The 22,823-nt window shown below is 49.9% G+C and overlaps 1 protein-coding gene across 1 annotated transcript in view; it reads left to right on the top strand.

The window, feature by feature from the left end:
* Positions 1-21,605, top strand: part of Agpat4 (1-acylglycerol-3-phosphate O-acyltransferase 4) — a 96,147-nt gene extending 74,542 nt beyond the window's left edge. The window contains exons 3-9 of the mRNA XM_075950821.1: positions 2,807-2,976; positions 14,774-14,935; positions 15,120-15,273; positions 17,587-17,689; positions 18,502-18,577; positions 19,879-20,077; positions 20,951-21,605. Coding sequence (XP_075806936.1) covers positions 2,807-2,976; positions 14,774-14,935; positions 15,120-15,273; positions 17,587-17,689; positions 18,502-18,577; positions 19,879-20,077; positions 20,951-21,045 — 959 coding nt within the window. The 3' untranslated portion in view covers positions 21,046-21,605. The remainder of the gene's footprint in view (positions 1-2,806; positions 2,977-14,773; positions 14,936-15,119; positions 15,274-17,586; positions 17,690-18,501; positions 18,578-19,878; positions 20,078-20,950) is intronic.
* Positions 21,606-22,823: the final 1,218 nt, after the last annotated feature.

Raw genomic sequence — 22,823 nt, 5'->3', positions numbered from 1 at the left:
CAAATGGAGGAGAAAGTAGCTTGTGGGGAGAAGTGGGGGCTGCTAAAAAAAGCCTGTGCCTTGTTTCCTCGTCATCTGGGAGAGCTGCTGAGGATGGAGGCACCGTTGCAGGCAGCCAACTGGGCTAACCCCGTGTCTCCTGATACTTCAGCCCCCTCCAAAGCTTGTGCTTGTGGCCAGTGAGGCTCAGGCTTGCTTCCCGGAGGCTCTTGCTCGTCACCACCAACTGCAGCACTGGTCACTTCGTCCACAGAACTGCTGCAGAGCACAGTGCATTCTCGCCCTGGGGCACTGCCATGATGGAGAGATTCAGGACACAGAATCCAGAGGGCTGTTAGAGAGGGAAGGGCAGTATCCAAGAGGAGGAGCAAAGAGGGAGACAGAACCCAGGTTCCTTCATGGATGATAGAAGAGTTCTTTCCTTGTGCAATAACCCAAGTCCTAGTCTAGAGGCTTAACCCCGGGAGCCCCATTATCTCAAGTTTAGTCTTGTTTTAGGGACAGCAAACTGCAGTGATATTGAAAGGGTGGCAAAGGCGTGTCGTCATCATTTCGGCCCATGTGGGGTACCAGCCTGAGCTGTCGGGACTGAATAGTAAGAACAGGAGCGGGAGCTTGAGGTCTGTGTGATTGAGGATCCTCCATCAGACTGTGGTCTTGGTTCAGCATCTCAGGTGGTTCTACAAGGTGGACCTGGAGAAGGAGGCCCCATTGCATAGGATAATCCCACTTCCCCTGAAATGAATGTTTCTGCTTGGGGTCAGGGAGTAACCTATAAGACTCTATGCTCCTGGAATCTAAGATGGCTGCAGGGTTAGACACTCACTAGAGACTTTCGGGCACTTTGGGAGGGGATGCTGTGCAGACAGGACATTGCGGATGCTGATAGCGACATGTCAGCCTTCTCTGTCCCTTCATGCTGATGTCCCATCATACTTAAATTGCCCTTTAGTGATGGGCAGGGCTCCCTGCAGTTAGACAGGTCTGTCCCAACAATTTAAAACAACACAGACAGATACAAAATGAAGGCATTGGCGTCGGACTTTTCTCCTGCTTTGAGTTGGGAGTCAGTGTTTTCCAGCCGGAACAGTTTGTAAGTGCTGGGAGTATCAGGAAATGCTGCCTGTGCTCTCCTCAAATGGGATTTATTGGAAGGACAATGGGTGACTCACACCAAGTGTCTAGCCAAGAGGTCTCAGAAGAGCCAGCACTGAGGATTTGAAGAAGGTGAACCAGGGTGGCCTCTCACCTGTGTGTGACCCACTTGATATTGTCCCATGCCTGGCGCCTGTTTCCAGAGTGGACTAACTGGGGATGATGGAGCCATAAGCCTCACCCACATGTAGGGTTCTATCCTACGCATAAGCCCATGGGAATGTGCCAGATGGCTCCCATGTTTACAGTTTCAGTAGAGTCGGGCTTTTGACCTGCATTTAAATTGGACAAAGGCCCAGAGAGACTAAATATCAGCAGCCAAGGGGACTTGGTGGCTGTTGGTGTCATTCTAAATGCCAGCCTCACAGACTGAACAGGGGAGAAATGTCTGGGTCAGTTGAGTCAGTCTGTGGGGATGACCTGAGGTGACAACAGACACTTCTCTATGGCACGGTGTGCCGATTTAGTCTTCTCTCTACCTTTTCTATTGAGTGGACTTGAGGACAGCGGTCCCCACCTGGGTGACTCAGCCTCAGGGCACAGAGCGATGCCTTTGGCAATGATCAAAGGTACAGCATAGTAGTCAGCAGGATGGGTGACATTCTCCTTACCTGGTGGCCCTCCCAAGAGGGAACCGGAGTGGTCCTGACCACCAGAAATTTTTATAAGACCCCCTGAGGCATTCACACCACAAAGAAAAGACATGACCGAACCATGGGGTTAGATTATGCACAGCTTAGAAACTGGACTATGGGGCCTTCTAGATGGTTCTAGTGTTCCATATTCAGCCTCCAGTCTGGAAGAGAAAGGTGTCTCCAGACAATCAAGATCAAACCCACTTGTCTTTGTGTACATGTAGGATGTAGGAGCCCTCTATACAATGTGTACCCCACTAAGTATTACAAACAAGGGTGCAACCTTCATAGAGAACCCATATAGCACCCCCCTGCCAACACCTCCCACTCTAAAGGTGCACTTGAAGGGGCTATGTGGTCATTCACATTCAACTCTGTGTCTAGAGCTTCCCCCACGGTCTTCCTGAGACCCCCAGCCTCAGAAAACTGGCTGCCTAGAATAAAGCCCCCCCCCGCCAAGAACACAGTCAGATTGTCACCTGAAAACAAGTCTTAATTTTCACAGGCCCCTCTAAAGAATATGGTAATAGTTTTGTTGAAGCCTACAGCATGCTGACTCCAAGTCACTGAAATGGAGAAACTTGTATTTTGCTCCACTGTGGTTGCTGGTCATTCTTGATGCCGTCAGGTGTCATTAGTGGGAGAGAAGGAGTTGAGTCCATAGCATTCTTAGACGGAGTTTAGAAGCTTGTCAGCCAGTTGTTTATAGAACATACACCATCTCGTGCGGTCAGCACTCGGACATAGATGTGGGTGGATCCAGACTGATGTTATTTCTCCCAAGTTACTTTGTCAAGAGGTATAAAGGCCTGGCTAACCTGAAGCTTCCTCTCCCTCCCTGAAGACTGTTGCCGGGTCTTGCTTGTTTATAACCCTTCCAGCAGCTGGGGTCCTGGCTAAAATGCCCTGAAACTTTGCCCTGAGAAGCAGCTTTGTCTTATAGCATGGCCCAAGAAAAGCAGCCCCAGGACCTCAGGGTGGTAAAGTAAATCTGTGTGTCCTTTGGTTTCTTGCAGAATTGGTGATGCTTCTGGAGTGGTGGTCAGGCACGGAGTGCACCATCTACACCGACCCGAGGTCCTCCCTGCACTACGGGAAGGAAAACGCCATCGTGGTTCTCAACCATAAATTTGAGATTGACTTTCTCTGTGGCTGGAGCCTGGCTGAGCGCCTTGGGATCCTGGGGGTAAGTGGGCTGTGCCTTTACCTGTCACGCCTGTTTCTGAGTCAGCCATGCAACTTGCTCTTGGTCACTCAGGACTTCTAGAATCGGCAAGGTTTGTTGTTGTATTTACTTAGGGGGCAGAGGTGAGATAGGATCTCGCTATGGAGCCCTGGCTTTTCTAAAATGTATCCTCAGCCTCCCAGAGAGTTGGGATGAGAGCTATGGCCAGCTTTGGCAAGGTATTTTTATTTTTTGTTTTATTATGATTATGATTATTGGTTTTTGTAGTATGGAATGCTCTCAAAAGCTGCCTGTTTTGGTTATTTTTCTCCTTGCTGTGAGAAAATATCAGACAAGAGCAACTTAGGTAGGTAAAGGCTGATTTTGGCCAGTTTAAGGGTCTATGCTGGCGGGGAAGGCTGGCAGCAAGAACTCAAGGTAGCTGGCCGGTCACATTTCCTCTGCAGTCAGGAAGCAGAGAGATTTAGCTTAGTTTTTTTTAACCCTCTAATTTATCCCAGGGCCCTGGGCCATGGACTGTTACTACCCACAGTAACGGTGGCACATTCCACCTCAGTTAATCTAATCTAGGCAATGACTCACAGGCATGCCTGGAAGCGTGCCTCATCGGTGAGTCTAGAACCAGCCACCTTGACACTATGAACCAGCATGATGCTTGTCCTTCTTGCTTAGAATCATGATTAACATCTCATGAGCAGTTGCAGGAGGTACCCAACTGTACCACACGCCAAACTAGTTTTCCTGTTTATTTACTGTTTAATCCTTATAGAAGCATTTATGAGTGGATGTAGACCACCGTTCCAAAACAGACCTCAATTAGAGTTTCTGTAGTCGGCTAGGGCCACCCAGCTGTAATTGGATTTGGATGGGAACTTGTCTAGTTTGGCCCAATTCCTGTTCTTAATTGCTTAGCTCACAGGCAGAATTCGCCTGATTTTGAATGGCTCCAGGCTTAAGAACGTTGAGTCTCTTAAGTGGCAAAGTTTCCGTAGCAGAATTTGGAATGATTCCTAAGTTCCGTTTCCCTCGAATTAGTTCCACTTCCTGCTTGCAGTCTCCTTGCTTTAATAACTGGCTCTCTTCGGTTGGTTGTTGTCATCTTTCACACGCAGCGGTGTGTCATGCTTGAGCCTGTGGCACAGCAATGCCTCAAAGTCGCCAGCAGCCTACAGATACTGCAATGGAAACTAATGTGTCTTGGGCCCAGGGTGGAAAAGGCCCTAGTTTTCCTGAGAACGCGGAGGTGAAGTCTTGCATTTGTGATGATGGCCCACAGATAGACAGGTGGTCTGCTCATGGTATACTGGGTTTGGTAGCGCATGAACACAATCTGTTATGTTTAGAATACTGAACTGTGACCTTGGAGTATGGGAGGGCCAGAGAATTTGCAGGTCTGCTTCCTCCATGCTGGTGACAGCATCTCTTTTGTTTTTCTGTTTATTCTTCAGTGACTCTTTTGGGGAGCCGGGGGGGGGGGGGGACGACGACAACAGTGACTCTTTGGTGGGAGGGGGCGCACACACACAAGCACATTTGTATTTGTGTTCAAATATGTTTTCAGAACAAAAATGAAAATTGTAGTACAGAGGTTCCTCCTTGGTCCATCGGGGACACACCAAGGCATCCCAAGGATGCCTGAGTCTGTGGGTAATATCAGATCATGTATTTCCAAGGTATCCCAAGGATGCCTGAGTCTGTGGGTAATATCAGGTCACATATGTGCTGTGTGTTGCTTTTCATGTTCTGACCTAAGAGTCTAACTTGTAATTAAGAATAACGAGGTAAATAATAACTAAATAGAGCGATTATAGTCATGATCAACAGTAATAGAGTATTTAAACTCTGTGTGCAGCTTTGGGATGTTCCATTTAACATCACCAGACCAGATTGTCCCTGGGTGAGTCAAAGCATGGGTGAGGTAGGAAGCTACCATGTCCCTGTCATCTTGTGTGCTTGGAAGACAGTTAGAACTCCTGGATGTGCCAGGTGGCTTTGTGGCCTTTCTGTTCTGAATGTGATGGATTTTCCATAAGTCAAGAGTCACTGTGAGGGGGCCCTGAGGCCCTGTCAGCTTCCTGCTCCACCCAGGGGAGCGACATCACCCTGATTCCATGTCTTTAAAATGCACACCGTTCATGCCATTTCTCATCCGCTGTGGTGGTTTGAATAGAATGCCTCCACAGGCTCGTAGATTTGAATGCTTGGTCGCCAGGGAGAGGTGTTGGGACTGGTGGTCCTACTGGAGGACAGAGGTCACTGGGGGTGGGCGTTGGGGTTTCAAGCGCCATGCTTTCTGCCACGATGATCATGACCTAATCTCTGAATGGAAGCCAGTCCTGTCAGGTGTAACTTGGCGCTAGTTGTGTGGGTTCCCACAAGTCTGTGAAATGAAGACACAGTGACACCTAAGAATGAACCTCGCCTCTGTGGCTGCAGGGGACTCAGTCTCGGTGAACGGAAAGCTTTCCCTTTGCCCCTTGGCATCTTTATTTTTTCCCGTATTTACACTTTAGCTAGTAGATTTCCATGTCTCAAAACAAACTGAATGAAGTTTCCAAAAATGCAATGCCAGGTGAAAATACCTGATTCAGGAGGTACTATGGTTTTCCGGGCTTCCTCTACGCCAAGTTTTGCATAGGCTTTGTATCCATGGGAAGGGAACTCTCAGACAAGATTCATAGAGGACAACAAAAGGTATCTGTAACATAAAGAGTGGACTAGGGGCCGTGTGAAAACTTGGAGCCAGGTCAGGTATAACCCGGCGGGGTTTCATGGCTAGTGGAGGTTGCTTGCTATCCCTCTGGCGCCAAGTCAGCAGGACATTATACCACACAGCCCCATTGAAATGTCTTTCTTTATAAAAGCTGCCGTGGTCATGGTGTCTCTTCACAGTGATTGTTGACAAAGACACTCACTGCTCTGTACTCCCAAATCAGCAGTAGTTTGCAAGTCTGATTCCAAAGCTTTGGGAACTTGAAACCACAGGCTGACTGCTGGCAGGACCAGCTTCATGGATACATACAACAGTCCTTATGAGAAGCAAGAGTCCTTGGTACCTTTATAAGGTCTGGGAAGGGGCCACAGGAACAGGACACTAAAGTTCTGAGAAGCTTGCACATGGCCAAGAATCCAGGAATAGGCGTGGCCAAGAGTTCACAGCCAGGGAGAGGCAGGCATACATTAAGAGAAAGGGAATGAACCTGAAAAACGAACACAGAAAGGGACTTGGGGCCAGAGGGGTGTCCCCAAGCTAATCAGGGGACCCATGAGCATGGAACCAGAACTAGAGAGGACACCCAGGGCTGGAGAAGGGCCTCCCCTCCAGAGAAGGAGCTGGGAATGGCTGGTGCCCTAGGGCCAGGCCTTCATGGAGCAGAGATGGCATCCCAGCAATCTAGGGTTTTCCCCAAATGCCTTGAGCCCTGGGAAGACTTTCTACCTCTGAGCACTGCGTGAGACACAGATGCCCTGAAGCAGACCGCCTTATACCAGCCAAGGATTTCAGTTCTATACTGATTTGTTAAATGAATATTAGATTCAGAGATTTTTTATTTTTATTATCTTTAAACCCAAACAGCTGGGTTTGGATGTAATGAATATGAAAATTCCCACCAGTGGGGGCGCCTGGAGCTTAGGAGTTGGGGAAAGCCCACCAAGAGGTTTGGCAAGCAGGTCTCAGACCTTGAACCAGAGCAGTATCTGCAGCATCCTGCAGCCTGGGAGCCAGGTTCACCCTGCCGTACCTCCCCAGCTCTAGTGACCCCTAAAGAACTGAGGGAGAGGAGGCGAATCACTTGCCAGTTTCTCCAGTCACCAGAGAAGCAGGCAGAGCCATTGCTGCACGAATTGCAAGGCTTTGGGAGAAAGGGAGGAAGAGGAGGAGAGGAAGGAAGATGAAAAGGAGAGAGAGGAGGAGAAAAAAAGGAAGAGTGGAAGGAGATGGGGAAGTGGCTTCTTTCACAGGTAGTTGCTGCGGGACTGTATCCTGTCGTTGCAGAGGCAACTTTGCCATTTCTCAGAGGCACCATAGTCACAGAGAGGCTAGACAAAGTGCCTGCTCGCTTCCCAGAGCGACCCATAATTAATTCCTCCTGCTTTGAAAGCACAGGGGAAGTGTTTGGTTAAATTGATTGCCCTTCCAGACTCCTTTGTCTTCAATGACCTTTAACAGCAACACCTTCTCCATCTTTCCTCTCCTTGTATAACATGGTTTTGAGAACCTTCTGGGTCTGAGGAAATTGTTTAAGAGGAGGGACTGAGGGATAGAGTGATGGAGGGAGAAGATAGATAGATAGATAGATAGATAGATAGATAGATAGATAGATAGATAGATAGATGATAGAGATTCAATCCTGACTTGTATTTTTTAATCATCATCTGAAATAGCCCAAAAGGAAATGAGTTTAAAATAAATGTAATTTACAGAAATTCTTAATATTGGCTATGAAGGACAAGTGATAGGATTTTCTTTAGAAACAGGTTTGACCTTGTGAAAACACTGAGCCCCCACCTGGGTACCCTGTCCTGGAGGCTCAGGTTCCCCTTAAGGCTGGGCCATCATTGCTGGGTGGGATCAGGTCTCCAAAGGGTCAAGTTGAGGTCTCTCAGACACAGACTGGCCTTTTCCTCTTGGGGCCAAGTGTGACCTGGGATTAGCTTGGGAGTGTGTCTCCACTCGCTCAGTGAACTAAAGCTTCTGGTCCTATTTGCTTGTCTTCCTGCCTCAATGAAACATGAATGTGTCAAGGTCAAGACTGTGCAGTCTGTGCACAGGCATAAAAGTCTATTAATGAGATGCGACCCGCTGCTGTTCCCAGAACTCATCTGCCGCCCAGGCTGCGACATGCTGGCTAACTCTCAGGCCATCTGGGAGCTTTTGCTTAGGCTCCTTAATGAAGCTATGTGTCTTAGTCATCTGTGGCAGTGTGTGGTCCCCGGAGTGAGCATGCAGACTGTTGACTCCCTGCTTTGTCGGACCCGCAGACACCAACCAGCTGGGCTCCCAGAAGAGAGCTAGAAAGACTGCGGTCATGTGACTGCTGGAGCAATGGTCTCCTCCACAAGTTTGGCAGGTACTGGCTAGCTTCCAAGCTTAGTCATAGGCTTGTTGTTCCTGCCTCAGTCTCTGACACATGGGCCTGTTGAAGGGTTTCCCTGGACAGGGTAGTCCCTTCTCTGAGGATGTGCAGTGCCAAAGAGAGCAGGGCAGAAGTCACCGCTGTGTGTGATGGAACCTTGTATCAGATTTTGTTTGTGAGGGATTTCCCAGCCCACACCCAGGAACACTCTAGGTGGGAGCATCTCAGAGACTGCTCTCCACACCCTGATGTTTTGTTTAGACCCTCTTTCATTTCCTCCTCCTGGCAAGTATCAGTCAGTTGTTGCAAGGCAGCATGGCCTAAAAACAGGTTAGAATTTGTTGTGTTTCTATGTGCAGAGAACAAACGAGAAGAATTCTTTTTTTCCCTCCGTCCTTCTCCCCTTTCCTTCCCACCTTCCTTTCCAAGACTGTGCTAGAACTCCTCTGTAGACCAGGTTGGCCTTGAACTCACGTAGCTCTTGCCTGCTCCTGTGGGATGTCCTTCTGCATATGCATTGCTTTTATTGGATAATGAATAAAGTTGTTTCGACCAATGGCTTCGTTGAGTAAAGACATGCAGGGAAATCTGAACAGAGAGAGTAGGTGGAGTCAAAGAGATGTCATGTGGCTGCCAAAGGAGAGGGACACGCTGGAACCTTACCAGTAGGCCACAGCTTTATAGTAATACACAGATTAATAGAAATGGACTTATTTAAGATGTAAGAGTTAGTTAATAAGAAGCCTGAGCTAGTAGGCCAAGCAGTGTTGTAATTAATATAGTTTCTGTGTGATTATTTGGGTCTAGGTGACTGGGAATGAACGAGCAGTATCTGTTTACAGCCTGCCTCTGCCTCCAAAGCACTGGAATTAAAGGCATGAGGTCCCACTTCCCAGCTTGTGGTTTCTTTTTCTTTTTTAAATTTCTATTGAAAAATTTTTTATACAATGTATTTTCTTTATGTTCTGTTCCTGTTTCATACACACACTCCAAAAATCAAAACAAAGAACTAGCAAGACAAAAATAAATAAACAACAACAAAATGAAACAAAAAGCTGCTCACCAAAACCAGCAGGAAGTTCATGTTGTGTTGGCTTCTGCTCCTGGGCGTGGGGCCTGCCCTGGAGTGTGGTTGATGGACCCTGTGACACTCCATTTCTGAAAACTGATTTTCCTTTTCAGTAGGGACCAATTGCAAATACCTTCTGGTTAGGGGTGCAACCCTCAGATCCGCTTCCCCTTTCAGTCTGAGACCTTGTCTGGCTTGAACAAGTATAACCCTTCAAGTGGCAGGACAGCTCCTTAGCCCTCCTATGGGGGTTAAACAAAGCTATCTTAAGTGGACTTGACTGTTGAGGAGCCTCCTGGGGACTTTCAGAGGGAGGTGATATTGAAGGGAAGCCTGGAAAGACTTGGTAAGACTCCAGGAAGGGACAAGAGGTCAAGGTGAAGGGGTCCACGAGAGAACCCAAGAGAGTGGGTGCTTGAAAAGAGACATTATAATTGGCAGCCTGGGTGTGACATGTGAGGTTTCCCCACTAGAGGAGGGCTAAGTGCGTCTATTAGCCCCCACCCCAGCCCAACCTCCAACTCCTGAGCTCAGGTCAACGTGGGGTGACCTGGTTCTGCATGTTGGTGATGCTGTTTGAGCCCAGTGGAGGGATGGCATATAGTGAGCGCCAAAACCAGCCTGTTTCTCCTACAGGCTTGTGCTCTTCTGGCACAGCCCCTCCCGTTCCCTACTCTATGGGTTCAGGGTTCTCACTCTTAGCTAACTACCATCCCGGGGCTGGAGATCATCCCCTCTTCTGACGGTGGGCTCAGCCATGAAGCAGACGGCCTGCAACTGCCCAGCTCTCAGAGCTCTGAGATTGCACACCAGCCGCCAGCTAGGGAGGGGGGCCTAGCATCTCCTGCTTGTCTTTGGCTCTCTGAAGGGCTCCGAGAGCACCTCGTATTGAAAATGGGCCCTAATAATCCATTTCTGACATCTTAGTGGAGATGAATTGGCACCCTAACTGCAGATTTTGGCAGGCTGAGTGGACAGATGTGCTACTTTAGGCCCTGACCGTTTGTTCATGTACTGAGCCAGGAGGCAGAGGCAGGGGGAGGGGGAGGCAGAGAACCTGGTATTATACAGAGAAGAAATCCAAGTAAATGGCATATACAAGGTGACCAAGTGAATCCTGGGTATAGAAAAGTCCCAGGCAGCTCAGAGAAGCACAGCCGCCTCCTTGAATGTACTCCCAAGTCAGCCCTAAGCTAAGGCCTGCAGGGCCCCTTCTCTACTGGCAAGCCAGTTAAGTTAGCCCATGCTGGCCAGAAGCTAACCCGGCAGAGACTAGGCTGCCTGATAGCAGGGCCGGCCACAGCCACCTCCCTCTTCTGCAAACAGCGCCGGCCAGTGACATCTGCTCAGAACAGCTCTACTCCCCACTAATTACCCCCACCCATCCCTCTGTTCCCGCCCGGGGCCCTCCACACCTGCCACGGGGACTCTTTCAGTTGGCCATCCCACCCCACACCTGTCAAAGCCAGGCGTCCCATTATCTCCTGCCTGTGTGTGTCTGCCTGTGTCGTACCCCACCCCCCACCCCACTCCACGTAATGCCTCCTGCTTATCCTCCCAGATGCTCTGGCCGAAGGCCATCCTAGAAGCATCTGGGCAGGCCTTTCAAAATAGTAAGGGGGTGGGGTGGTGAGGGGTGGGGGCCATGGGAATGGGGCGTCAAGGGGTGGGGGTGGTAAGAACCTTGCACAGGAAGCTCCTTTTATCTTTTTGTTGTTGTTCTGGCTGCCACAGGTCCTCAGAGAAGAGCCCGGGTGAAAAATACCCTTGCTGGTCACACACAGCACACTCATTGACTACCCAAAGCCCCGCCCCTCCCCACTACACTTTACACACCAGTCAAATCTAGAAAAGTCTGAGGTTTGCCGAGGGGAGGGAGGCTGAGAGCTGAAGGACTTCACACACTGGGCTTGATTTTGATAAATGATCCATAGTTATTTTCCAGCCAAGAGAGATGAATTCTTCGAGAGTGCTTTTGTTTCTCGTGTGGTCTGTGTAATTCCCCCATGGCTGTGACTGATCGCAGAACAGGGTTCATTTTGTTTGGAGACTCTAGTAGGAAACTCTGCACAGCCTTTTCCTGTGCGAGAGACTTTGGAAAGCCAGAGCAGGGCCAGCACGGTAAGGAAGATGTACTGCATGATAGAGTCTCTCGCTTTTGGTACCCATTGCACGTCTTGCTCATCACTGTGAGCACTGCCCTCATCTCCTTCGCCACCCCGGGGGGTTTCCCTGAACACACTGCTGTCACAGGAGGGCAATCCCTTGACCCATGCACAGAGAAAGTGACTAAGTCAGTCCCCACTGTTCTACCACGTTTTGCCTCTAAACTCTTGTCTACCTTGAGGTCATAGACAGTCCCATCCACCTTTGTGTCCCCAGCACTGGCTCCATACCTGGCCTAATGGAGGTCCTTGCTAGATAGTGTTCACATGGACTGGTCAGTCTGAGGTTAACGATTCCAGGAGATAAATTCTCATGTCACCAGTGGGCACCAAGGTTGCGCTGTTGGTTGGCTTGCCCATGCTTCTTCCTGCTGAGCCATCATCATCTTGCAGCTCTGATCTTTATGTATTTAGTAGAAATGTCAAACCTTGGCTAGACCCGAAGGACTAACTGATTAAACCTTGAGGAATGGTTCTGTGTCTGGAAGTTAGTAAGGTATTAAATGCAAACATAGCCTTGACCAGGAACCAGGAACCATCCTGTGGAGTGACCTCACTCCAGAATGGGTTTCTGCCAGACCCTGGAAGTTTGGGGTTCAGGGACAGGGAACAGAGCTGGCCACAGATTCTAACCTGTAGACCGGGCATTGTCTTGGACCTAGAAGGGGTCTTGTTTGAAGTCTTGTACTGAAATGGGTTAAAAGCCACCAAATCTGAGGGTTAAGATGCCCCGAGTCACTGTGTTATTTAAAGCAGATCTTTCTATGGTCCTTTGGTCACATGTTGTGCCTTGGAAATGCTGCTTCTGGCTCCTAGAGTGACTGTTTTCTCTGAGAGATGGGTGATGTCCTCCCTGGCTGGGTAGGACACCCATGGTAATGAAGTTCTCATTCCTCGTGACCCAGTAACACCCTTCACTCTCACACCCAGCCCCCATCGCCAGATAATTTCCAGAGATTTTCAACTGTAGAGTGAACTGTGACCTAAAAACTGGCCAAGGTAGACACTGCAGCACCTGGTAATTGTGGTCACCCTGTATAAATGTCAGGTTTCCCTAGACGGGTTTTTGTCTTCCTTTCAGAACAGTTTCCGGTCATAAATGAGTTGATTTGTGAAAGATGTTAGCATGTCCCCCAACTCTCTCTCACCTGCCCCCCCCATCCTCTCTCTCATCTATCCACCTCCTACTTAGGGTAACACAAGAATTTTAGACAGCATGAATATTAGTGGCTGTAAATTGAGGGCTGACTAAGTTGACCTGTAATTGGCCAGCCAGCTCTTTGGACTGCATCGTCTCTGTGACGTCCATTCAGCCCTATGGTAGGAGCTGTGTGGCTGCTGCGTTCAGGTGAATGCTAGCTCTGGTGACAGTAAGACTGTGTTGGCATCAGTGGGCAGGAGAGCAGAGTGGCCCTTGGTTTGCAAACTCAGCTATACTAATATACTAGTAATGAATGTTATTTTACTATGAGGACAGGAAAGTGACTTGTGGTATCAGACAGTGATGGAAATACAGACCCTTGAGTTACCCCCTCTAGTTGAACCCCTAGATCTCACAACCCACAGGGCAGCCTTCTCCACCAGCTACCAAAGGAGAAATGCTAAAACACACTTGAGTTTCTTAGGAAGACCAACCATGAATAGGAAGAGTGCCTGAGAACACAGCTATGATTGGCTGGGTGAGATTGGCCACCTAGCAAGCCCAGTAGCTGTGATGAGAGACAGCATCTCTGTAGGTGGCAGTATGGGTCATTCTGTAATCCCTGAGCACTGCCACGTGTAATTTTTGCAAGGTGCAATACAAAGAAATAGAAATCCAAGAAAAAAATTCTTTTATGATTCATGTATTTTTTAAGATTTATTTATTTATTATGGATACAACATTCTGCTTCCATGTATGCCCACATACCAGAAGAGGGCGCCAGATCTCATTACAGATGGTTGTGAGCCACCTTGTGGTTGCTGGGAATTGAACTCAGGACCTCTGGAAGAGCAGCCAGTGCTCTTAACCACTGAGCCATCTCTCCAGCCCAGTACATAGAATCTTAAAAACAGTTTTTAACTTCCAGAAAGATGAGCTTGATTAGTCATTTGAGGCTTTTAGCTTGGTTCCATTTGCTTACATCATAGAAATTTTAAGTTTCTATGGGCAGTGACAGAAAACAAAAGAAGGTGAGGGCCAGGAGGAATGTGACTCCCTGTCATAGACAAGAGTTAGAGGGAACTCCAGGGTCTGAAGTCTAGTGTGGACCTAGGGCAATGGGCTTCCAGGGAGAACTGTGACCCCAGAGACAGTTTGGTTTCCAGGGTGACAGGCATCACCTCAGGAGTCCAGCAGTTTGTTCCCACTTCTGAGACTTTAAAGTTACTCTGTGCTGAGAGGAAAAGCAGGGTAGAAACATGAAGACTACTGAGTGGAAGACAAGAGGGGCCCAAGGGGAGGGGGCTGTGTTGTGAAGCGTCTGCTCTTCCCGCTAGGCAGCCAAGGCTAAGGACCGTGACTGGACAGATAGCTGTCATCAACTGTCCACACTGCCAACTTGGGCATCATCTCAAGAGTCAGGGAGCATCTTAGTCAACCCCAAACCAAAGGGTAAAAATACAAATGGGAGGATGGTGGTGGAGGAGTCCTGGGGAGGAGGCTGAATGGGCAAAGTACTTGTCACGCAAGCAGGAGGACCTGAGTTTGGATTTCTCCGAACTTCCCTGAAAGTAAGACACAGCATGAGTGTCTGTAATCCCGGGATTACACTCACCTACAGGGAGGTGAGTGGTGAGGGCAAGCGCATCCTGAAACTAGTGTGGGCCAGCTGTCCTGGAATATGCAGCAATAACAAGGAGTCTCTGCTTCAAACAAGGTTGAAGACGAGGGCTGATGTCCGCTGGCCTCTGGCCTCCACGTGTACCATGGCACACGTGCCTGCATTCATAAACATGAATGTGATTGCATGCGTGCGCGCACACACACAGCTGGATGGCGGGGAGGCAGGCAGGCAGACATGTGATCCAGGTTGCCTTCCTGCCTACCCTGCTCCTCATGCCAGCAGCTATGGGGCCCCTCTAACCCTGCTGACCTCCAATCGCCCATCTGCCAAGTGGACCTTGCTGGCCTTGTCTGTAGAACTCAATGGCTTTGTTGATGGCCATCTTTGATGGCATCATACAGATTTGCCCAGGAAGAGCTTCAGGGTGGGCTTGGTGAGCACGCCAAATACCAATAACCTAGGAGGGCTCTGGTCCATGAGAGCATCCTCAAGCCTCTATCCCCTCTGCTGAGAGCTGGCACTTTCCCAGACCTCTGATCCTGGAGCAGCCCACCCCCACGCGGTGAGTATGCTCTTGACCTCGGGTCAGTGCAGCCAGAAGAGTTGTGAGTGCCAAGGCTTTGGTATAACTCGTTCCTTCTTACCCCTAAGATCTCCAACAGCCGTGAAGAACTTCTGTCTCCCACACAAACACCCTAAAGTGCTCTACCTCTATTTCAGAACTCCAAAGTCTTGGCCAAGAAAGAGCTGGCTTACGTCCCGATCATTGGCTGGATGTGGTACTTCGTGGAAATGATCTTCTGCACGCGCAACTGGGAACAGGATCGGCAGACCGTCGCCAGGAGCCTGCTGCACCTCCGGGACTACCCAGAGAACTATCTGGTACGCAGGCACAGTAATGAGCACAGAACTGAGTGGGACCTGAAATTGTGTTTGATTTTAGGGCTTTGTGTAACACGAGGGCTCTAGAACTGACTTGGCTTCAGACGAGACTCTGCACCTCTTTGGGTTGACTGTGGCCTCTGCTTGACCTTGGGGTTGTGTGACCGCATCCTTTGCTTTCTAGTTCCTGATTCACTGTGAGGGCACAAGGTTCACAGAGAAGAAACACCAGATCAGCATGCAGGTGGCCCAAGCCAAGGGACTGCCCAGTCTCAAGCACCACCTGCTGCCACGCACCAAGGGCTTTGCTATCACCGTGAAGTGCTTGCGAGATGTAGGTAAGGATGCCTGCCAAACAGGGGTTTTCAAGGCTAGGTGGCACTTGGGACAAGGGGCAGGTGCAAGGCTGGCTGGGCCCTTCATGTTTTTGCACCTCAGTGAGTACCGCCCTCTGCCGGTCAATGGCATCACTGCATGGAGCATGCAGACGTGATAGCCTGATGGTGAAGCAGCTGCAGGGTCTTTGAAGCATCTCTTGCTTGTCTATTGCTATCAACCACCTGCAGATAACCTGACCTGTATACTATGGCAGCTCACCTGTGAGTCTGGAGCCTCAAGTCACTGTAGATAAAAACAGAAGAAAGCAGTGGTAACTTGCCCCTGGTGTCCTGCTATGTCTCTCTCTCTCTCTCTCTCTCTCTCTCTCTCTCTCTCTCTCTCTCTCTCTCTCTCTCCTTTTTTTTGTTTTTGTGGGGGCAGTTTCTCTGTTTCTCTGTAGGTTTAGAACCTATGGAACTTACTCAGTAGACCAGGCTGGCCTTGAACTCACAGAGGTCCACCTGTCTCTGCCTTTAATCTCAAGTGAGAGGATTAAAGGCATGTACTACCACCATCCAGCTTCCCCCATTTCTTTTTAAACCCTCTGCCTCAATGTAAAATGTATTTTCTTGTTCTCCTACATAACACCTTTCTCTCACATTGGGCTCCCAAGAGAGGCTTGACGCCATACTTGGGCTGCGTAGGACTTGACACAGCTTTAAGTGGGGAGGCATCATAGGGTTGGGTAGGCCTTTCTAGAACTTGGTGTGCCAGGTTTTGTCCTGCAGTCAGAAGTGGACAAATCTGGCCCTATGGTTTCAGGCCCTATGTACCTCTTCTTGTGAGGGACACCTCCTTAGCCCCATGTCACGGATTAGCCATGGCACCAAGGACATGAACAGGTTAAATGTCTTTTGGTCTAGTGCCCACTTATGACAAAGAGTTTTTAGCTCTTTCAGGGCACAGCCTCTGGGTATGCCTACGAGGGGGACCCTCTCCCATCAGCAAAGGCAGTGGACCTACAGGACTGTAGTGGGGATCTACAGATCTATAGTGGGGACCTACAGAACTGTAGCAGGGTCAGACATCAGGGAAAGAACGGATGGTGATTTTATCACCTTTGAATCCTTATTCTTCATACTTCTGAGTGGTCCAGGTGCCAGTTAGGATCCCTATGATCCCCCACTACTTGCACTAATAGTAATTTATGTAAATTATGAATTTATGTAAAGCTCTCGGGTTAGGGCCATGATCTATCATCACGAGTATAGTGTGCTGGGTCTGCCATTGTGGCCGACATCTGTCACCTCAGCCGCCACATGATGATGGCAACACGAGTCTACTCTCCAGAACACCGAGGTTTGGAAGATTGAGGGATGTAGCTAAGCAAACTGCCTATCACTGGGAAGAAGTGTTTGTGGGCGCCACACCCAGCCACACTCTGGAACTCCTCTATTTTCTACTTTCTCTGCTGCCTTGCACACTGGGAAGAGGCCATCCGTTCCTGCAATGGTTTTTCACAATCTATTCACTTGTTTTTGTCATGAGCTAGCCCATTCTTTGAACAGTAAGCATTTCTCGAGCCTGGGCCAGGTCACAGGCCTCCCACAGCAAGCTTGACTAGAATGCTGGCAGGATAGCTTAGTGTCCAGGATGTAGATGTCTTGTCCTGGCTTTGTGGCTGCTTCATTTGGAGGCTGAAAATGTTCATAGGAAAGTTTACACCATGGCTGGAGAGATGGCTCCGTGGATCACTTACTGCGCTCGCAGAGGACTGGGGTTCCTGTCCCATCACCCTCCTCTGGTGGCTCACAACTGCCTGTAAATGCAACAACAGGGGATCTGACGTCCTCTCCTGGCCTCATGGGCACACAGACCCACACAAACGCATCCACATAGTTAAGTAAATCTTTTATAAATTTTCCATTAAAAACAATCAGAATGGCTGTAGTTGTGTAACAGACACAGCCTCGGATGAATCTAACCCATCTGGTGCCCATGTTCGTCCAAACAGCCACAGGTGCCGACTAGAAAGTCACTCATTACTGTCACTGCCAATCTAGATCTGATGGGAATCAGCACTTTCAAGCCCATGGGACCACAGGAGTTACTGTTGGATGACCAGCTTATAGTTGGCTTTCTGGTTACAAAAGATGACACGTGTCCAATGTAGGGCAAGTAAACAATCTAGGAAAGGCCAGGGAAGAGAGATCTTATCCCATGAGTCATTGCTAGATGGGTTATGGTGTGCTTATGTCTTCCGCTGTGTGTGACTACCAAGCAGAACCGGCCTCACCTGCTATATACTGCCTTGTGTTTGTCTTGTCTTATAGTCCCAGCTGTATATGATTGTACACTCAATTTCAGAAACAATGAAAACCCAACACTGCTGGGAGTCTTAAATGGAAAGAAATATCATGCGGACTGCTATGTTAGGTAAGTCGGCCCTGCGTCCTCTGTAGGAAAGAGGGAGCTTGTTTCTAAGTACCAAATCACTACCTGCAGCCTTCCAGGAGAACCTGTTAGCATCTCTCTAGAAGCTGCCTTCCCAGTCAACTTCTTTCCAGTCTTTATTTACATTTGAACTCAAGAGACACACCTTACTGCCTGGGGAGTAGCCTTCCCTCCCAGTTCCTTACTGATCTGCTCACCCTCACTGTGCTCAGAGCAAGTATCGTGTTTGGGGAGGTAGAAGCTGGATAAGGCAGGTCCCCATTCCTGACAACCACCTCTGTGTCATTGACTTGACCCTTGCTTGGTTCTGTTTGGCCATGACTGCATTTTGGGATTTCCATCTATCTTAGGGTTCCTATTGCTATGAAGGAACACCATGATCACGGCAATTTATAAAGGAAAACATTTAACTAGAATGGCTAACTTACCGTTTCAGAGGTTTAGTCCATTAATGGCGGGACATGGCAGCGCGCAGCCAGCCACGGTGCTGGAGAAGGAGCTGAGAGTCCTACATCTTGATCCACAGGCAAAAGGAAGTGAACTGAGACTGGGCATAGCTTGAGAGTGGGAGACCTCAGAGCCCAGTCCCACAGGGGCACACTTCTTCCAACAAGGCCACACCTCCTAATAGTGCCATCCTGTGAGCTTACAGGGGCGGGGCAATTACATTCACACCCCCCCCACACTCACCCCTGGGCCACTCGCCTCTCCCCACACAGCCAGAACTGTCATCAGGAACTGGACCGGGTGCTCAGCATGGCTCTCTCCAAGCTAACTCTTCTCTGCTTTCACAGGAGGATCCCCATGGAAGACATCCCAGAGGACGAGGACAAGTGCTCGGCCTGGCTACACAAGCTCTACCAGGAGAAGGTGGGTGGGTGCGCCCGGCTGTGGGGTCTAGGGTGGAAGACGACACTTTTTGATGGGTGGGCACTGGGAGCCAGTTATTGGTGGCCCTAGCTATCCACGTGTCCAGCAGTAACAGCGTAGCAGAATGCATCATCAGGTGGCCCCACAGGAAGTGAAACCCTGGTGTGGGTGGAGTGGGCCAACAGGAGGTCATAGGTGCTCTGTGTTGTCCAGAGAAGCGACGGTCGCTGAACTCACAAGTGAGTTTTTATGAATGTGCAGTGAGCAAAGGAAGGGGAAAAAAAGCAGAGGTAGGAGGACAGACAGCAGACATCCTCACTGGGGACTTGGCGCATCTGGGCGGCATCACCTGGATTCTCAGCTGAGCTCTGTCCACGGAGGAGCTCTGGCTTCCTCTTCCCGTCCAGGCATTTGTACCACAGGGTGAACGATTGCAGCTTCTACTGGAAATGGTCCTTCTTCCAACTCTTCTCAAGGGCTCAGTGTTTTTAATTCTTGCTGTCACAGAGTTATGGAAGATACTTGAATTGAACGAGCTCAGTGAGACAAGGCGGAGGGAGAGAGAGCCTCCTTGTTCTCAGTGTCCCCTTTATAATAAGCTTCAACAGCATGTGAGAGTTTACCAATATAATGTATATCAGTGGTCCAGCAGCCTGGCCTGCTGCCCAGGCACATGTCCCTAAGGGAGGGTCACTTTAGTGATAGATGTGGTCTTGACTGCTCTTGAGCAGACTATTCGGTGGCCCTGTGTCACTTCAAAGTGTGACTCAAATAAGAATGCATCCCCGAAGGGTCCCTGGTCCAGCTCCCCAGCTTGTTCTTCCTCTGAGTTGGGGCTTGGCTTTCACAGGCTTCTCTCTTCCAAAAATATAATAGGGCAAGGAGAACTTAATTATCATTGCCCTAACTTGATCTAACAGAGGTTGTGCCAAGAAAGTGCTGGCTCCTGCAGTGAGGAGCACCTTGTCCCTTGTGGACCCACAGCTCACCCCAAGCTCAAGGCCAGAGTGAGCGCGTGTCTTTGGTTGGTGTGGGCAGAGCTCAAGAGGCCATTCATTTGCCTTCTCAACCTAACACCACGGTCCTGCTGTGTGTCCTCGGTGCCTGACTGAGGCTGGCCAGCCCCAACCTCCCTCCCACACAGGAAAGAGAGTGGCAGACAGCCACTAGATGTGACACTGGGCAGCAATGAAACTCCCTAGTAGCTGCCCACAGAGCACTTTCTGGAAGGTTTTACCAAAGACCCAGTAGGCACCACCTGGATCCCAGCATGGTGTCTGAGGCACATTTTCTGTCCCCAGGATGCCTTTCAGGAGGAATACTACAGGACAGGGGTCTTCCCAGAGACCCCCTGGGTTCCCCCACGCCGGCCTTGGGCCCTGGTCAACTGGTTGTTCTGGGCGTCTTTGCTGCTCTATCCTCTCTTCCAGTTCCTCGTGAGCATGGTCAGCAGCGGTTCTTCAGTGACGCTGGCTAGCTTGGTCCTCATCTTTTGTATGGGTGAGTACAAGCCAGAGGCTCCAAGTGAAGCCAGCGTGCTTGGTGGATGCCAGATGTGTGGGTTCCTTGCAGGCTGTGGAGCAGCCCGAGTCTAGATGATCCTGGACCTGGACTCCCTCGTCCCCCGAGACTCCGCCCTCCCTTCTCTGAAGGAAAGCATGGCCCAGGGCTTGAGGGATCTAGTTGCAAGCTCTTTGCCTTGGAAGTAGACGTGGGGCCCTCCCTCTGGGACTCCTGTAACCTGCGAATGGGTTGGAATGAGGGAGTGCAGCAAGTTCGTTCTTCGTTCTTCACAATGGCTCGCTTACCCAGCACTGTCCGACCAAAGCAGTTCCCCACACTGAGCTTGTGTGCACGCTGCTCCCTGTCACACAGGACACAGCCTGGCACACAGGAAACTCACCAAGCCCCCGTCGCAGAGGTCACTGCTTATCTTCTGTGGCAGTTTCTGAGCGAGTTCCTCGATGGGTCCAGCACCTGGACAGCCACAGCTTCAGCCCACACAATGGTAGAGTTTGTGGGTACGCAGGGCCTTCATATATCCTCACAAAGTGGCCCTTACTACAATCCCCAAACCACCACCTTTTTGCCTTGGAAGGTAGTAGGGAAACCAGAGACATCTGTGAACCGATGCAAGCTGCTTGCCCGGTTCCTTTTACCTCCATGGTGCAAGGATGCCCTCCTCCCCCCGAAGCCCTATCATTGTCCTTTTAATGTCATTTCAACATGCAAAGGGATGCCCAGAAGTTGGGGTCAGATGATACCCAGATTCATTTGCATTTTCAGGGCAACGGCCTCCTCGTGGCTCCCACTGGCTAAGTGCCCCTGGAGTGTGTTCAGGTGCTCATTAACTGCTTTTCCCTGTCTCTGCAGCCTCCATGGGAGTTCGATGGATGATTGGCGTGACAGAAATCGACAAGGGCTCTGCCTACGGCAATATCGACAACAAACAGAAACAGACAGACTGACCTGGGAACGTCGCCTCCAAAAGGAACCTTGGGAACTGTTGGCCCCTGCCTAGCCTTCTTAGTAGGGTTCAGTGATGGAGCCGGGGAGCCTTGCTGGGAGGAGCAGAAGCCAGAGCCCCTCCAGTCACTGAATTTTTCTCAGCGCTGGAGGGGAAACGAAGATGTCCTTTGATGCAGACTGTCTTAAACCCTTCCCCTTTCCCGTGTGAATTCTTGATGCAGACTGTCTACAGTTCTTAAACCCTTTCCCTTCCCGTGTGAATTCTCGGGTTTGGTTATCTTTTCAGTTGCACACACACACACGCGTGTGTGTGTGTGTACACGCACATGTGTGAGAGAGGAGAATGGCGTGTTCATTGTGACCCTGGGACAATGGGTCTCTGAGGCTGCAGGGAAGGGCGGGGCTGGGGTGAAAGGGAAGGTGTCCCTGCCACCCTGTGGTGCTGCGTCTTTAACCCTCATTGCCAGCGATGGAGTCAACAGTGCTTTAGGTAAGACGACTAAATTATGCCTCCAAATAAGAAAAAAAAAATTAAAGTGTTTATCTGGGTTGCCTGTGGCATGTGTTTACACGAATGTTCCAGCCTCTCCTCTGCCCTCAGTTTGGGTATTCCAGAGAACTGTGCTCCTGGTAGAGGACTGCTAGGGGCTTGAGGCAAGACATGTTACTGAGATCACCACCCCCAAATGACCTGTCAGTGTATTAGAATACTGAACAACGTTGGTGTAAGCAAGGATTTGTTCTGGGTCAGAGTCCAAGGGCACAGTCTGTCCCGATGGGGAGGTCATGGGGCACGAGGAATCTGGTCCAACTCAAAGAGAATGTGGGCGCTCTGCTCACTCACTGTCTTGTATGGGTCAGGACCCCAGCCCATGGAGTGGGGAAGCCCATGGCTGAGGTAGGTTTGCCCACCTCGGTTGTTCTAGCCTAGATTACCTGCCCAGCCAGAGGCTTGTCTCCTAGGCAATTCTAGATCCTGTCGCGTTGGCAAGCAGCATTAATCAGTCACAGTAAGCCAATCCAGGGATGCTACCTGTAAGAGATGTGGGCGTGGAAGCCCCTCCAAGCAAGGGTGAAGACAAAGGTGCTGGGAGAGCAGCTGAGGGCTTGCTTGAGTAGTGGAGAGGGGTCAACGGGGGACAGCTTTGGTTTCCCAGTCTTGCTGAAATGCCATCCACTAGTCTTGAAGGTCTTATGCTGGTTTTGAAACCAAATGGTATGAAAATATCAAAAAACAGTCACAGGAGTTGGGAAGCCCTCAAACAGGGGCAGGGTCATTTACAAAAACGGCACTACACTCCTTTTCAGCGTGTGCGTAACGGAGCCAACCACCTGGGACATCTGAGACCTTGCAGGAGATGAGGAGGAAAAGCTGAGGGCACAGTCCAGCGACTTGGGCTCTCAAAGTGAATATTAAAAAGCCACAGCCTGCCAAGCACACCGCTGGAAACAGGCCAAGGGCTCAGGGAGGATGGACACCCAAACTCCCAGGCTGGTGCAGCCTCCAGCATGCACAGGCGTGACTGGTGCTTAAAGCATGCTTCTCAATTGCTTGGCTACCAAGGAGAAAAGACCCCAAATAGGGAGGACCAAGGTGAGGTGTTCACGTTGGAACTAGGTATTCTGGTTGGGCAATGGGTTGCTCCAGCTCAGGGGTGACCAGGACCCACTAAGGGATGATTAGGAAGGAAACAGGTACAGGGAGAGGGGGTGAGGAAGCCTCAGAGATCACTGTGTCACAGCATTCCAGGAGGCCAAACAACGGATGTCTCGGTAT

This window comes from Microtus pennsylvanicus, chromosome 1 (assembly GCF_037038515.1).
Source record: "Microtus pennsylvanicus isolate mMicPen1 chromosome 1, mMicPen1.hap1, whole genome shotgun sequence".
NCBI classification, from domain to species: domain Eukaryota; kingdom Metazoa; phylum Chordata; class Mammalia; order Rodentia; family Cricetidae; genus Microtus; species Microtus pennsylvanicus.
The sequence above is the reverse complement of the archived record's forward strand: the minus strand, read 5'-3'. Positions and strand labels throughout refer to the sequence as shown.